We start from the raw sequence: 13,472 nt of genomic DNA, 5'->3' as shown, positions 1-13,472 counted from the left end.
GGCTTTTAAGTGTGCCAAAATTTTATAAAATTAACTTACGCTCATTACAGAAAATTTGGGAAGTACAAAAAGAAAAAACTTCATTCACAACATTCCCAAACGAAGACAGCTATTAGAATTTTGGCATGCATCCTTCCAATAGCTTTATTTTTTTTAATTCCTCCTTTAATTTTTTAAATAATGAAAATTTTCTTTGCCACTTAAAATGAAAAAAAAAATTAACTGTAAATTCATAAAGCTTTCAAATGTGAATTCTTTGCGTGTATAAGACATGTAGGTCTTGTGCTTAGTGAGTAGACACTTAAGTTCGAGCCAGAAGTTGAAATCTGAAACAATGCTACATTTTTCTTCCAGGTTCTTTATCTTTTGTCTCATTTGAATCACGGATTGGTTGCTTATGTTAGTTACTGATGTGTGACGTGGGATTATCAGTAGCCCTTTCTCAGCTCTTTTCTTATTCTGGAAATGGAAAGGTGTCAGAGTTCCATACTTGAATTTTTCTGAGAGCTTCAAGTTGTAAATGATGCTGTATGTGACATCTCCAAGGAAGATGGGCTGAGCCCGCTCTCTGGCCTTCCCTTGTGGATTACTTTCAGCCTCCAGATACACATATTTAACATCTTTGTATGACTTCACCTCTTTGCAGGCTGGGTTTTGTGATAAGATTGATACCTATATATTACATAGTCTTATCAATTCACAGTGGGAGGGAGAAAAGTAAAAACAAAAAACGAGCTTCAAAGTGAGTGTTGTGATATATGTCCTTCTGCTTCACAGTTTGCTGGTCACCTCCATGGGGCACATAAAGCTGACAGATTTTGGATTATCCAAGGTGGGGCTAATGAGCATGACTACCAATCTTTATGAGGGTCATATTGAGAAGGACGCTCGAGAGTTCCTGGACAAACAGGTAAGCTTGCGTGCTGTTTGGCTCCAGAGAGAAATACAAAGTGCAGTGTTGACAGTGCAATTCAGAATCAGCTCGCCTAGGCCATCTTGACATTAGTGCTGGGGCTTTAGATGTCTATATAAGCCTTACGTTTAATAAAGCGCAAATTGCTTCCATTTTTCTCCCTGGGCCTCTTTGAAATGTCGGTCCCTCCACATTCCTCCCTCGACATTATGGTCTATTAGTAAGACAAACGATCTAACTGTACACAGGTGAGAGTGTGAGAGAGACAAATGGAAAAACTGTTTTCGTAAGGAATTCGGGAGTCTCAGTAGAGTCCTCATGAAACTCATGATGCGTTGTACAATCACAGGTGCCAAACTCCGAGCCATGGCCCATTTCCCTTTAAGCATGCCTCATTACCATGTGCCCACAATCTGTTCATTGTACAGTTACTTAAGGTGAACACATCTCAACTGTCAGGCTTTTATGAAGTAACCAGGATGTGAATATATTTCAGTCATATAAATACTAAAACTCTCTCTGATAGTGACAGACGAAAAAATGCAGCATTATTTTAAATCCAGGGATTACAAATGTTTTTGTAAAGTAAGTAAAACTACTCAAATTTGAAATTAGACATTACACACAGTTTCACATTAGAGCAGCATTTTAAACTTTGCTTTTTTTGGTATTTTAAGTAATTCATTGCTTTTGGTATGATAGATACCGACTTCGAATCACTGTTCTTAAATTCTTTGTCCATGCGGTTCCATGCGGTTGAGCAGGTGCACTCTAGGCAAAATAATTGATATTTAGCCATCTTGCTCATTTTAATTCATGTCTAATATTCTAATTATTCTGATATTGCAATCATCTTTTAGGTCTGTGGCACACCTGAATACATTGCACCAGAAGTGATTCTGAGGCAGGGCTATGGGAAGCCGGTAGACTGGTGGGCCATGGGGATTATCCTCTATGAATTTCTGGTTGGATGCGTGCCATTCTTTGGGGACACTCCAGAAGAGCTATTTGGACAAGTCATCAGTGGTAAATATTGTCAGCAGTTATCTCTAAGCCGCTGTTGGGAAGCAGCTATTTAATGTAATTCTGGGGAGTATCACTGTTTTTACTAAAAAGTTAACCTTTATCAAAGGGTTTAGCCAACAAATTAAAAGAACTCACTCATCATAGCACATAACTGACTTTCACAATCTCAAGAGAGCAATTTGTGTCGGGAATTGATCTGGGGAAGTTTTGTTAACATGGAATTTGGAAATGTACTAGCAATGTGACCAATTTTTATGGTGTACTTTTTCTGCAAAAGAAATTGGTGTGGGATTTGCAAATGATTTCACTGCTGTCCAGTCTTCCTTTCCATAGTAGGAAAGTTGCACCAGGGAAGAAAAGGTTAACATGGGTAACATTTACACAAATGGGAAAAATGGCTATTGGCACAGTGAAGAAATTAACAAAAATGTAATAAACCCTAAAACAAATGTCTACCAAATAATAAATAATGAGAATGGGGAGGAAGCAAATTTAATCCACAGATTGTTAATGATTTCATTGGTAGTTGTTATGGTGTAATGTTATTTCTTAACAGCTGTTCATCTTTCATTTAAATTCAGTAACCTTTAGATCTTAACCTGCAAGCTGACCCTAACTATTGTTGTGTGGCTTGTGGCAAAACTAAATGATAATTAAATAGGCTTTATTACTACCCTACCTGCTGTTTTTATAAATTTCCCTGGAGCAGAGATCAAAAAGGCCTCTCTTCCTCAAAGTTTGTCAGTCATCACTCACATCTTCATCACCTACCTCTACATTCTGGACTGCGCTTAGAGTGTCCAACGGTGGAAATAGGGGGACAATTCCTTTTGGTATGAGGAGCCTCTTAATCACAGCATTATTTTCCATCATTGATTTTGCGAGCCAGGCATATTTGTAAACTTTAACAAAGTAGATTTGTGAGTTGCCCACAGTGTATAACCCTTTTATACAATATCTGAGCTCTTTATGGATTTATAACTAGGCTGTTTTCTGATATATCAAGGATGAATGGCAAAAGGAATCAACTGTTTAATTAACACAAGCAGCAAATGCTGGCTTTGTTCTCCCGATGCCTTATGGCTCAGATGCATATTCATGTTCTATTTTCCAAATCAGATTTAAACTGCAGCAGAGGAAGCTAGAGGCAAGCACATGCAGAAATAACTCATGTTTTTATTGCATTCCCATGCACACAAGCATGCACACCTATCTTCAGGCAAACTCCTTTAGAATGTAGAACATATTCTAATATTTATGACAGATTTTAAGTACTTCCATTACTACAATTCCTTGGCGTTTTTTTTTTTTTTTTCTTCTTTTTCTTCTTCTTCAGTCTTAGCATTTTGACCTTTCCTTTCTCTGGAAATGGTTATTTTTACAAAATTATTTTTTGCTTCTTGGACCTGAAGAACCCTGGGGCTGTGGCCAGGTTCTCAGTTGAGGATGATGGTAGAAGAGAAACCCTGACTCCCCATGATCCCTGGATGGGCGATCGCCTAAAACACAGAAGTTCAGAGTTTACGCTATATTGAGCCCTCTTAATAACTAGAGGACCAATTAGCAGTGACCCAGTTCTACCAAAGAAAAGTGAATCAAAAAGGCAGATGAGAGGTACTGCTCATTGAAGTGTTCTCTCCCTGCCTTGTTGACAGCTGTGCTATTCATATCTTGTGCAACAGTGCTTCTCGGACTTGACTGGGCCTAGGAATCAACTGAAGGTCTTGTTAAGAATGCAGATTCTGAGTCAGCAGGTCTGGAGTGGGGCCTGACATTCTGCATTTCTAACAAACTCCCAGGTGATGTCCACGCTGTTGGGACGTGGACCAGCCTTTCAGCAGTGAAGTCGTAAACTACTTTTCTTCCTCTTAGATGAGATCAACTGGCCTGAAAAGGATGAGGCGCCACCACCTGATGCCCAGGATCTGATTACCTTGCTTCTCAGGCAGAATCCCCTGGAGAGACTGGGAACAGGTTAGAGCACATACGTTTTCATTTTGCTAATATGCAGGAAATAATGTCAATGTGGAGCACTCAGAGGTTTGTGTTTTTGTTTTGTTTGTTGTTTTCATAGGAAACATCTGTTGCTTGATGTAGACTATGACTACAATATGTTATAACAATAACATTTTGGATTTTTTTTTCCTGATTCAGAGTAGTAGGTACGCTAAGAGGGTTGGTGGCCGTTGTTTGTCTTCTTTTGTTGTTGTTTTTCTTCTTTTTGGCAAAGCAGAAATTATTCTTAATTTGTTTCAGCAAATAAAATGTCTCTGGAAGAAAACCTCAGGGGCACATGTAACTCTTCTGTCCTGAAAAGTGTGGATCTTAACAGTTTGAAACAGAGGATTAGGGATGTGGAGATTTTTTTGTTTGTTTGTTTGGGGTTGTAAAATATATAGATTCCTAGAAGGATCTGACCCAGCAGTTACTGTCTGCTGACTTTGAAACAGGTTATCGGTACCTGAACTGATTATTGGAAATGAGTGCCTGGGGTTGATCCGCACCATGGCCCAAGAAAGAGGATTAGAAAACATTGACTTTCAAGATTAAGGAGAGAGTAGATTTATTTCTTGCTGATTATTTTTCCTGACCGTTCTGCCTCCAGTTTTTTGTTTTTGCCAGCTCTTTTTCCTTTTCTTCCTTATATTCTGAATAGAGAGACTTAGAGATCCCAGTCCAGAGTTCTAGCCAACCCCAGTATGTGAATTTATCTAGATGAGACTAAATAATAAACACATATAACATACACGCACACACACACACATACGACACACACCACACACGTACACTGTATCGATAAAAATTTTCATCAGTGAAAATTGTTGACTTGATGGGTTGTTTACTCTGAGCTGTTTCATTCTACCTGGTTTTGCTAGAAAGATCGGAAAATACTGACGAGATCATTCTCTCACCCAGCTTTTCCAAGGCCAAAATCATTTGCAGTAGCTCCAAATATATATCCTATATTGTTCTCCACTTTTGCTCACAGCTTCCCCAGTTGGAGAGCTCAGTTCTTGCTTAAGTATGGAATGCTGTGCTACCTAGAGGTTATGATGATGCATTAAAACCCCTGGGCCCAACCTTTATTTTGTAAATAAAGTTTTATTGAAACACAGCGATGCTGTTCAGTCCCATACTGTCTATGGCTGCCTTCATGCTACTCTGGCAGAGTCGAATAGTCATGAACAACTGCATGACCTACAAGGCCTAAACTTTCTGGCTCGACAGAAAACTCTTGAAGACCCTGCATTAGAGAATCCAAGAAGTTTTGGGTTTGTTTTTTTTTTTGGCCGTGCCATGCAGCTTGTGGTCTGTCAGTTCCCCAATGAGGGATCGGACCCGGGTCCACAACGGTGAAAGCTCATATCCTAACCACTGGACCGCTAGGGAATTCCCAAGAAGTTTTAAAATCGGGACTCAGTTGGCAAAACTCCTTTGAGTTTCATACTGGAATACCATGTGTTTTTTGCCTTTTTCAGTGGACGAGTGGGCCTTTAACTAGGAAAGGCAATATAATGGGACTTAAAGGGATAAACTCCAGAGTCAGATTGCCTGAGTTTAAATCTCAGCTGTGTGACCAAGAGCAGGTTGTTTTCCCTTGTGTGCCTTACTTCCTCATCTATAAAATGGAGCTGATAGCAGCACTATGTCCCAGGATTTTTGTGAGGATAAAAGATCATCGACTCTGGCTCTTAGGACCAGATGTGACACTGCTGCGGTATTATCATTTTTATTTTTCTGTGTATATAATCTCTTGCTTTCCCCTTTGGACATATGAGATTTAGAAATTGCGGTGGTGCCCCTACTTCTGGGCTGACTGAACTCTGTGAACAGAATCCTTTATATTTCTTGTCGCCCTGTTTGGTTTTCCTCTTGTCTGAAGTGACTAGCAAACTGGTTATTTCCCACCGTCTGTGACCTGCAGTTAGATTTGCTTTATAGTTCAAGAGATAAGAGTAGCTGTCCAAGAATGGGTGTCAAGGCTCTGTGTGGGGCAGCGTTTTGAGGGGTGATTTTACTCACTTGAGCCAAATATGAGAAACAGTGGCATTTTAAGATTGTCCTACAACAATACAAGTATCTATTTGTATATCCTAATCAGCTGTCCCGGGGGAGTGTTGTCCTAAGGTAGGGCTAAAAATATACTGGAATCAGCACACCCCCTAAAGAGTTCCCTTCAGTGTTCGTGTGTCACTTTGGAGAGTTTTCCTCCTTAGTATTCTGCCCATTTCCGTCCTCTTTAAGAATATGGGGACACTTGATTCGGCTTTACTTAACAAGACAGGGCTATGAGGGTGGTCAGTACATCCATGCTTATAGATTATACGCTGCAAGTTATCTCTGCACATTTTCTGCTTGACCGCTGCTTTTGGTGTTTTCAGGGTTTGACAGATTGAGAAACAAATCTTCTAGCAGAAGCTCAAAAGAGACATTTAAAAGACCCTGCCCAAGCTCTTAGCATTGTCAAGGAGAGCTTGTCAAACAGGCAGGTCCAACGTGACAGGTCCCAGTAGGGCCCGGAGAATGAGGCTGAGAATCTCGCAGGCTTGCCATGCTGCTTCCAATGACAGCATTTTGGATTTAATGCATATTTAGCGGGCAAAATAATGCACCGTGAAAATGTGCAAGTGCGCATTTGCCCGAGAGACTAGAGAGACTGAGAAAAGGAGTGTGAAGAACATAATGGATGTTTAAGAAGCGTCTATGAAGGGAGAGGAAAACTCAAAGGAGAACATTAGTGCCAAAGCATAACTTGCGATTTGGGACCTTGTCGTACTTGAACTCGACTGTTGAACTTGCGGAGTGTTGAGTGGCAGCCAGGTTCACTGGACTTGAGAGCTGCTCAGATGTGACTGACTCCCACCCATGAGCCAGCTGGGAGGTTGTGAGTCATTTCTTTATTGCCCGGAGTCTCAGTTTCCTAATCTATGGAAATGGGCATGTTACACACCTCGAGGGATTATTGTGAGGATTGAGCACAGGCATGTTTATGAAGGTATCCGGTACATTAACCTAGTGCATAACAAGAGCTCAAGAAATAGTCACTTTCCCTTCCCTTCCTGGTGAATTCTACAGTGAGAGCTGACATGTGCATGAGTTCCTGTGTCTGATGATTTGTATTTGGCTCGTAAAGCCATCATCTATATCATACCAACGGTTTAGCCCAGAGTTAATTTTTCCCCAGTGTGTCCATTTCATTCTTTTGCTCCCCATCTCTCCAAAAGTGCATGAGAAACATGACCCAGTGAGAAGCAACTGCTTCTCAGTGGGGCACAAAGGCCAAAGGGTGAGAGCTGTGCACGGGGTCGCCAGTGGGCTGGGGCTCCTTGGGGAGGACCCATTTGGCACTCATCACAAAGAGGAAGCGAATGCTCTCACCGACGTGGGTGGGTCCCAAAGGTTAGCAGGTCGGGGAGCAAAAACTCCGGATATTGTCTGGAAGTGTCTTTCGAGCCTTTGGGTCTAGAGAACTATGCTTTTCTGGGTAAAGCTGAATGACCTGGGCGTGTCAGAGCTGTCCTTTGCTGTGGCAGCTGAAGTCATAGTCATCGCTGGATAGTGCATGGTGGGCCACTAAGTAGGGTTTGACTCTTTGGACCTCAGTGTCACTGGCACAGTGAGGGAGTTGGATAGATAAATATTTAAGCCCTTTTAACTTCTCCAGGAAAAGATCACTGGAAGAAAATGTCCCTGGCAGCTGTGTTTGAGGATGTTGATTGGGATAGAAGAGAACCAGGATACATGGAGACTGGGGTTGGACTGGGCAGAGGTGCTGGGGAATTGGCTGTTTGGCTGTGTTCCCCAGGATCGGCAGTCGAGAATCCATTTGTAAACTGACTCGAGAAAGATGGCAGGGTAGAATCCAAACTGAAACATGCCTCCCCCTTATATGGCCTGTGGCACTGTGGCACTGAGGATGGACCTGGGTGTTTTTAGACAGACCTCAGCTCAGCCCCTCTAACCCTTACTCACCTAGTAATCTTGGTCCAGTATGCTTTACTGCTTATTCACTTTCCCCATCCAAAAACGGAGTTGACAATACCTACTTCGTGGGGTTACTTTCCGTGGTTTAATTAAAAGAAGCAATTTCCTCTAGCATCTAGTGTAATACTAGTCAAAGTTGTCCCTCAAATCGCAGCTGCTAATGCTATTGCTGTTGGGATCAACATCAGACTTGAGTATTGTGCTATAAACACGGAAAAAGCCTGGCTGGAATTCTATATGAAGATGCTAATCAAATGCTTTGTAAAGAACCCATTCTCCCTTTTGGGGGGTGATTTTTCCACTTTGTTTTTTTCTCTCTGTTCCATTGCCTTCAGAACACCGGTTTCCCCTGGCTGGGTTTAGAGCTCTAGCCAGCCTGCCCCTGGTGCTCATGGGGCCCAGTGGGGACAGAGCCACGTCTTTTTACAGACAGCTCCCCAGCCCCAAGATCCAAGCCCATTTTTCATTCAGATTCAATTTCTCATCCTATTCCTTTTGTACCCCACTGAGGACAGGGCGAGAAGCATGAGTGACAGCTGTATTAAAGAGGCATTTGCAACACACATCGAGGGGCATCTCCTGGTAGGGAGGCTGATTAGACCCTGGCACTAGTCTTGCAAGAAATCTCTCTTTCTGGAATTGTTTGAAGATTGATTCTGCCTTATCTCCCCCATCAATAGTGTGCATGTTGGTGGCAGGGCGGGGGTCTGATTTTCATGCTGGGATTTAATAAAATGTGTACCTTCTTCTCTTTACGTGAGGGATAGTGTAATATTTTGATGGGGCCTGCCCTTGCAAAATCTCTCTTGAAAATCATGAACTGAATTAAAAATATTGTTTCACTGAACTGTGCTGTAATACTAACTTGGCAAAAAGAAGCCTAGGGATTGTGATTGATGTTCATCACATGCATTACAAATCTATCAAACAGTTTGCCAGTTTCTTTTTCTCCTTTCTTTAATTTAATTTATTTATTTTTAACACCTTTATTGGAGTATAATTGCTTTACAATGGTGTGTTAGTTTCTGCTTTATAACAAAGTGAATCAGCTATACATATACCTATATCCCCATATCTCCTCCCTCTTGCATCTCCCTCCCATCCTCCCTATCCCACCCCTCTAGGTGGTCACAAAGCACGGAGCTGATCTCCCTGTGCTATGCGGCTGCTTCCCACTAGCTATCTATTTTACATTTGGTAGTGTATATATGTCCATGCCACTCTCTCGCTTTGTCACAGCTTACCCTTCCCCCTCCCCGTGTCCTCCAGTCCATTCTCTATGTCTGCGTTTTTATTCCTGTCCTGACCCTAGGTTCTTCAGAACCTTTTTTTTTTTTTTTAGATTCCATATATGTGTGTTAGCATATGGTATTTGTTTTTCTCTTTCTGACTTACTTCACTCTGTATGACAGTCTCTAGGTCCATCCACCTCACTACAGATAACTCAATTTCATTTCTTATTATGGCTGAGTAATATTCTTACTTAAGAATCTGTAGTCCACAGAATATAATTCCTACCAATGTTAATGAGCAATCCAATAAAATCAAATGTTAACCGTTATATACTATTTAGGGAAAATTCATCTTTATTAAAACCTTACCTCCAGAGGGAATATTGCGTGAACACATTTTGCACCTTCTTAGGTTTTTTGGGGGTTTGTAATGAGCAAGTCTGCTTTGGGCCGGTGTGTGTCCACGTCCCCAGGTTCATCACAATGGGATTTTAAGTGGCCACATTAACCTTTGAAAAATAGAGGAAGTCATGGAAGAATTAACAAAGAAAAACTGTGCCGTAGCAACTGCTGTTAGCAAAATCAAATCTCCTGCTGATAAATTATGGAAGAATTTTTGGAGGTTTTTGTTGTAGAATGAAAAAGATTTCTCTGACTTCTTTAATTCTCTCTTGATAGAACTTTTTTTTGTTTTTCTTTTTTTTTGGTTGTTCTTTGAAACCGATTCTTACCTTTGCTGGGAGGATCATTTAACACGTTTCCCTCTGTCCTTCCCCTCCACTCCCTACCCCAAGGTGGTGCGTATGAAGTCAAACAGCATCGATTCTTCCGTTCCTTAGACTGGAACAGTTTGCTGAGACAGAAGGCAGAATTCATTCCCCAACTGGAATCCGAAGATGACACGAGTTATTTTGATAGTACGTGCATTATCTGACGTAAAACATGATTTGGCCTTTACTTTGTAGAAAATCAGCTCTACTTTTGGTAGTACCTTCCAGTCTTGAACGCATGGGTTCTGAAACCTAGTGCTGCTTTGATATAAAGACTCATAATTAAAATATCTAAATTAAAAGCTGAAAATCTGAATAATTGGAACTGTTTCCAAACATTTCCCTGCAGCGCGGTCAGAGAAGTACCATCATATGGAGACTGAGGAAGAAGATGACACCAATGACGAAGACTTTACTGTGGAAATAAGGCAGTTTTCGTCATGTTCACATAGGTTTTCTAAAGTAAGTAAAATATGGCATAAACATAGAAGGTCTCTGGGAGAATCTCCTACTGGTCGGATAGTTGGTGCCTTAAACAGCTGCACAGAATTGTAACAACCCCATGCAGTGTTTTGGGGCTTGAGATTTTTTTCGGGGGGTGGGTAATGACCCCACCATCTTGATAATCCAGAGTCCCTACCGCCCTGCTGGAGTATATTCCTCTGTTTCATGATCCAAAGGTTAGTATCTTTTTTCTTTGAGGCAGAGACTTGCCTTCATAGTCATTATTGGAGTACCTGATACCATTTACATGCTGGGGTCTAGCTCAGTGCTGCCGGGCCTTGGAGGCCTCCTTCCATTTCTTTCATCTTATAGTGAAGAACGTTGAGCTCACTGTGTGCAGAGCCCTCTTCTAGTATCCCATGGAATACAACACAAAGGAGAAAGCTCGGTCCTTGACATAAGCCCAGACACTTAGGGACAGTTGATTGCGGAATGAGAAAGTCTCTTAACCGATGATAAGAAAGTGTAAGTTATTATATTAAAGGGGCAGTAGGAAGCCAAGCTAGAATTTTGGAAATGGTAGAAGATAAAATCCACATTGGAGAAAGATGCTTTTTCACTGGTAGTGGTAAGGTTTAAAAGACAAACAAAACGAAGACACACCTGATAGTCCTGAGATGGGGGGGGCAGGGCCCAAGGAAGATAGAAATGAACCTAGAGGGCATCCTGCCTTCCTTTTGCTATTTTCAGTAGCGATGTATTTTCTGTTGCCATGGCATTTTGCATGATTATTGTGAAGCTTTTCTATAGCACTGAGTGATTTTAAAGTGTTCCGTATCTTTTTCTGAGTGACTGCCCAGGGTGCATCTGCAAATTGGCTGGCACTGCCCTCCCCATTTATAGGAAGGACATGGAGAGGTAGGGATTTCCCGGGAGGGAAGGTGCAGGTCTGGCCCAGAGCCGGGACAGAAGCTTTGATAACACAGAGTGTGGGGTTTCCCAGTACTTGTTCTCTGGCCCATCAAAGCCAGCTCCTAAACTGTTCCCTGCCCACGGTCTCCTGTTCTTTAGCCACCTTCCTCCAAATCCCAGGAGATTATAGGAGGTCTAAGGTCCATTCCCATGAGAGCAGCAAGTGACTGGGTTGGCCAGTAGTGAACGCTTCCTGGGCTGGGCTCTCAGCTCCCTATTTTAGCTTCCATCTTCCCTGTGGTACAGCAGAGATCTCAGTTTGCCTAAGCTATGATCTCCTTCAGAAATCCTGGTACCAACATATGAAACTGCCTGTCTGTATGTGAGATTTATAAGCCAAACAAGTAAGTACCTCTGACTCCTAACGCACTGCATCTCCCCCCAACATGTTTTGAAACAGGTCATTTAGTCTTCTCTTCGCCCTCAATTCCAATTCATTTTTCTCCTTCTCGCCCCTGACTGGGGGCCATTCAATCTTTTTCTCTGTGGTTTTCTTTTTCTGATTGACTTCACGGTTAAAAAGTAATCTAACGTGTGCATCGATCCCGGGCCTAGAAACCGCAATGCATCTATGGATTTTGTTTGCAGATACAAAGTCCATAGTGAGAGACGGTGAGAGGGTGATGAATTCATAGCTCTCCACTCCAAAAGGAAAAAAATTGTACATTGACCACTCACCTCAGGACTCAAGTAAACAGTATTGGAAAGTACCTTTTGAATACACAGTCCCAGTTCAAACTTCAGTCATAGTCTCAGGTTGTTCTGCCAGGATTTGTTTGGTTTTTTTTATTCTGACAATCCCTTTCAAGAAGGTGTTAATAAGCACTGGCTATTTGCCTTGCAGGTTTTCAGCAGTATGGATCGAGGTACTCAGAATCCAGGAGAAGAAAAGGAAGACCCTGGGGACAAAACCAAAAGCACAACTTTGCCGTCCACGGAAACATTAAGCTGGAGTTCAGAGTATTCTGAAATGTATGTGAAATTCTTTTTATTTTTTTTATTTCTTTATTTTTTTAACGTCTTTATTGTATGTGAAATTCTTGTTAACAAATATCATGAACAGCAGCTACTAGGACAGTGGCTCTTAAACGTGAATGTGCCTCCGAACCTTCTGGAGGGGCCTGTACAGGCAGATTGCTGACCCAGGAGATCTGGGATAGGGGCTGAGAATGTGCATTTCTACCAAGTTCCCTGGGATGCTGATTCTGTTGGTCTGGACACCACACTGTAAGAATCACTGCCCTCGACATGTCTTGGTTAGGCTCCCTCAGTTCCATTTTTACCTGGTTTCTTCCAAAATTCACCTTGAACACAGTTTCATAGCATGTATAGATGCATGACTTTGTATTTGTTTTTAATGAAGGCAACAGTTATCCACATCCAACTCTTCGGATACTGAAAGCAACAGACATAAAGTCGGTTCTGGCCTGCTTCCCAAACTGGCTATTTCAGCAGAGGCAGAACAAGATGAGGCTGCCCCCCACCCCAGAGAGCTGCATGAGCAGCGGGAAAAGCCAGCCCCCACCCCTGCAGAGAATGCACAGGAGGAGCCCGAGGTCAGCACTCCGGCCAGCACCATCAGCAGCTCCACCTTGTCAGGTAAGGCCCTGGGCGCGGCCCTGCCGTCCAGGCATCACCCACCACATTGAGAAGTGACTGCTGGTGCTCGGAATCCCAGGCCTGGCCCAGCCAGGCAGCGATGATGGGCATTTTGTGCCACTAGACTCTGTCCGTGGCCCCACTCCTTGAGCTTGGGCGATGGGCTCCTCAGAACTGAGATCAGATGTCTCAGACCCCTCCTTAGTGCATGGCTGTACAGCACGTCCTTCTTGCTTCACCTGGAGCCTTCACGTCCTCTGCTGGGTTTCAGTGGCGTCCTTTGATGGCTGTCAGAACACAGTAAGGGAGCATGTTCTCTGTTGTGGGTACAAAGGCGTGCCTTGTGGAGTTGCATCTAACTCAAAGTTACAAGTAAGCAACTCTATTAAATAGTCAAATGGTCAAACTTACCCTCAACAATGTCGTAAATCACCACCCATAAGGTACCGTGTAAGCCAGTTTTCCTTCTGCTGTTGAGACGGGTAGTTGTTTCTTTGGAGGAGTTGGTTTTTGTCATGGGACCACTTATAC

General features: G+C 42.4%; 1 protein-coding gene across 6 annotated transcripts in view; it reads left to right on the top strand.

Annotated features, from left to right (window-relative positions):
- MAST4 (microtubule associated serine/threonine kinase family member 4) overlaps positions 1–13,472 on the top strand; it is a 569,289-nt gene that overhangs the window by 531,837 nt on the left and 23,980 nt on the right. For all 6 annotated transcript variants that reach the window (XM_060009396.1, XM_060009392.1, XM_060009397.1 and 3 more), the window contains 7 exons: positions 778–910; positions 1,774–1,939; positions 3,812–3,913; positions 9,951–10,073; positions 10,276–10,388; positions 12,187–12,314; positions 12,706–12,941. In XM_060009396.1, coding sequence (XP_059865379.1) covers positions 778–910; positions 1,774–1,939; positions 3,812–3,913; positions 9,951–10,073; positions 10,276–10,388; positions 12,187–12,314; positions 12,706–12,941 — 1,001 coding nt within the window. The remainder of the gene's footprint in view (positions 1–777; positions 911–1,773; positions 1,940–3,811; positions 3,914–9,950; positions 10,074–10,275; positions 10,389–12,186; positions 12,315–12,705; positions 12,942–13,472) is intronic.

Source organism: Delphinus delphis, chromosome 3 (genome assembly GCF_949987515.2).
Source record: "Delphinus delphis chromosome 3, mDelDel1.2, whole genome shotgun sequence".
Classification (NCBI taxonomy): Eukaryota; Metazoa; Chordata; class Mammalia; order Artiodactyla; family Delphinidae; genus Delphinus; species Delphinus delphis.
The sequence above is the reverse complement of the archived record's forward strand: the minus strand, read 5'-3'. Positions and strand labels throughout refer to the sequence as shown.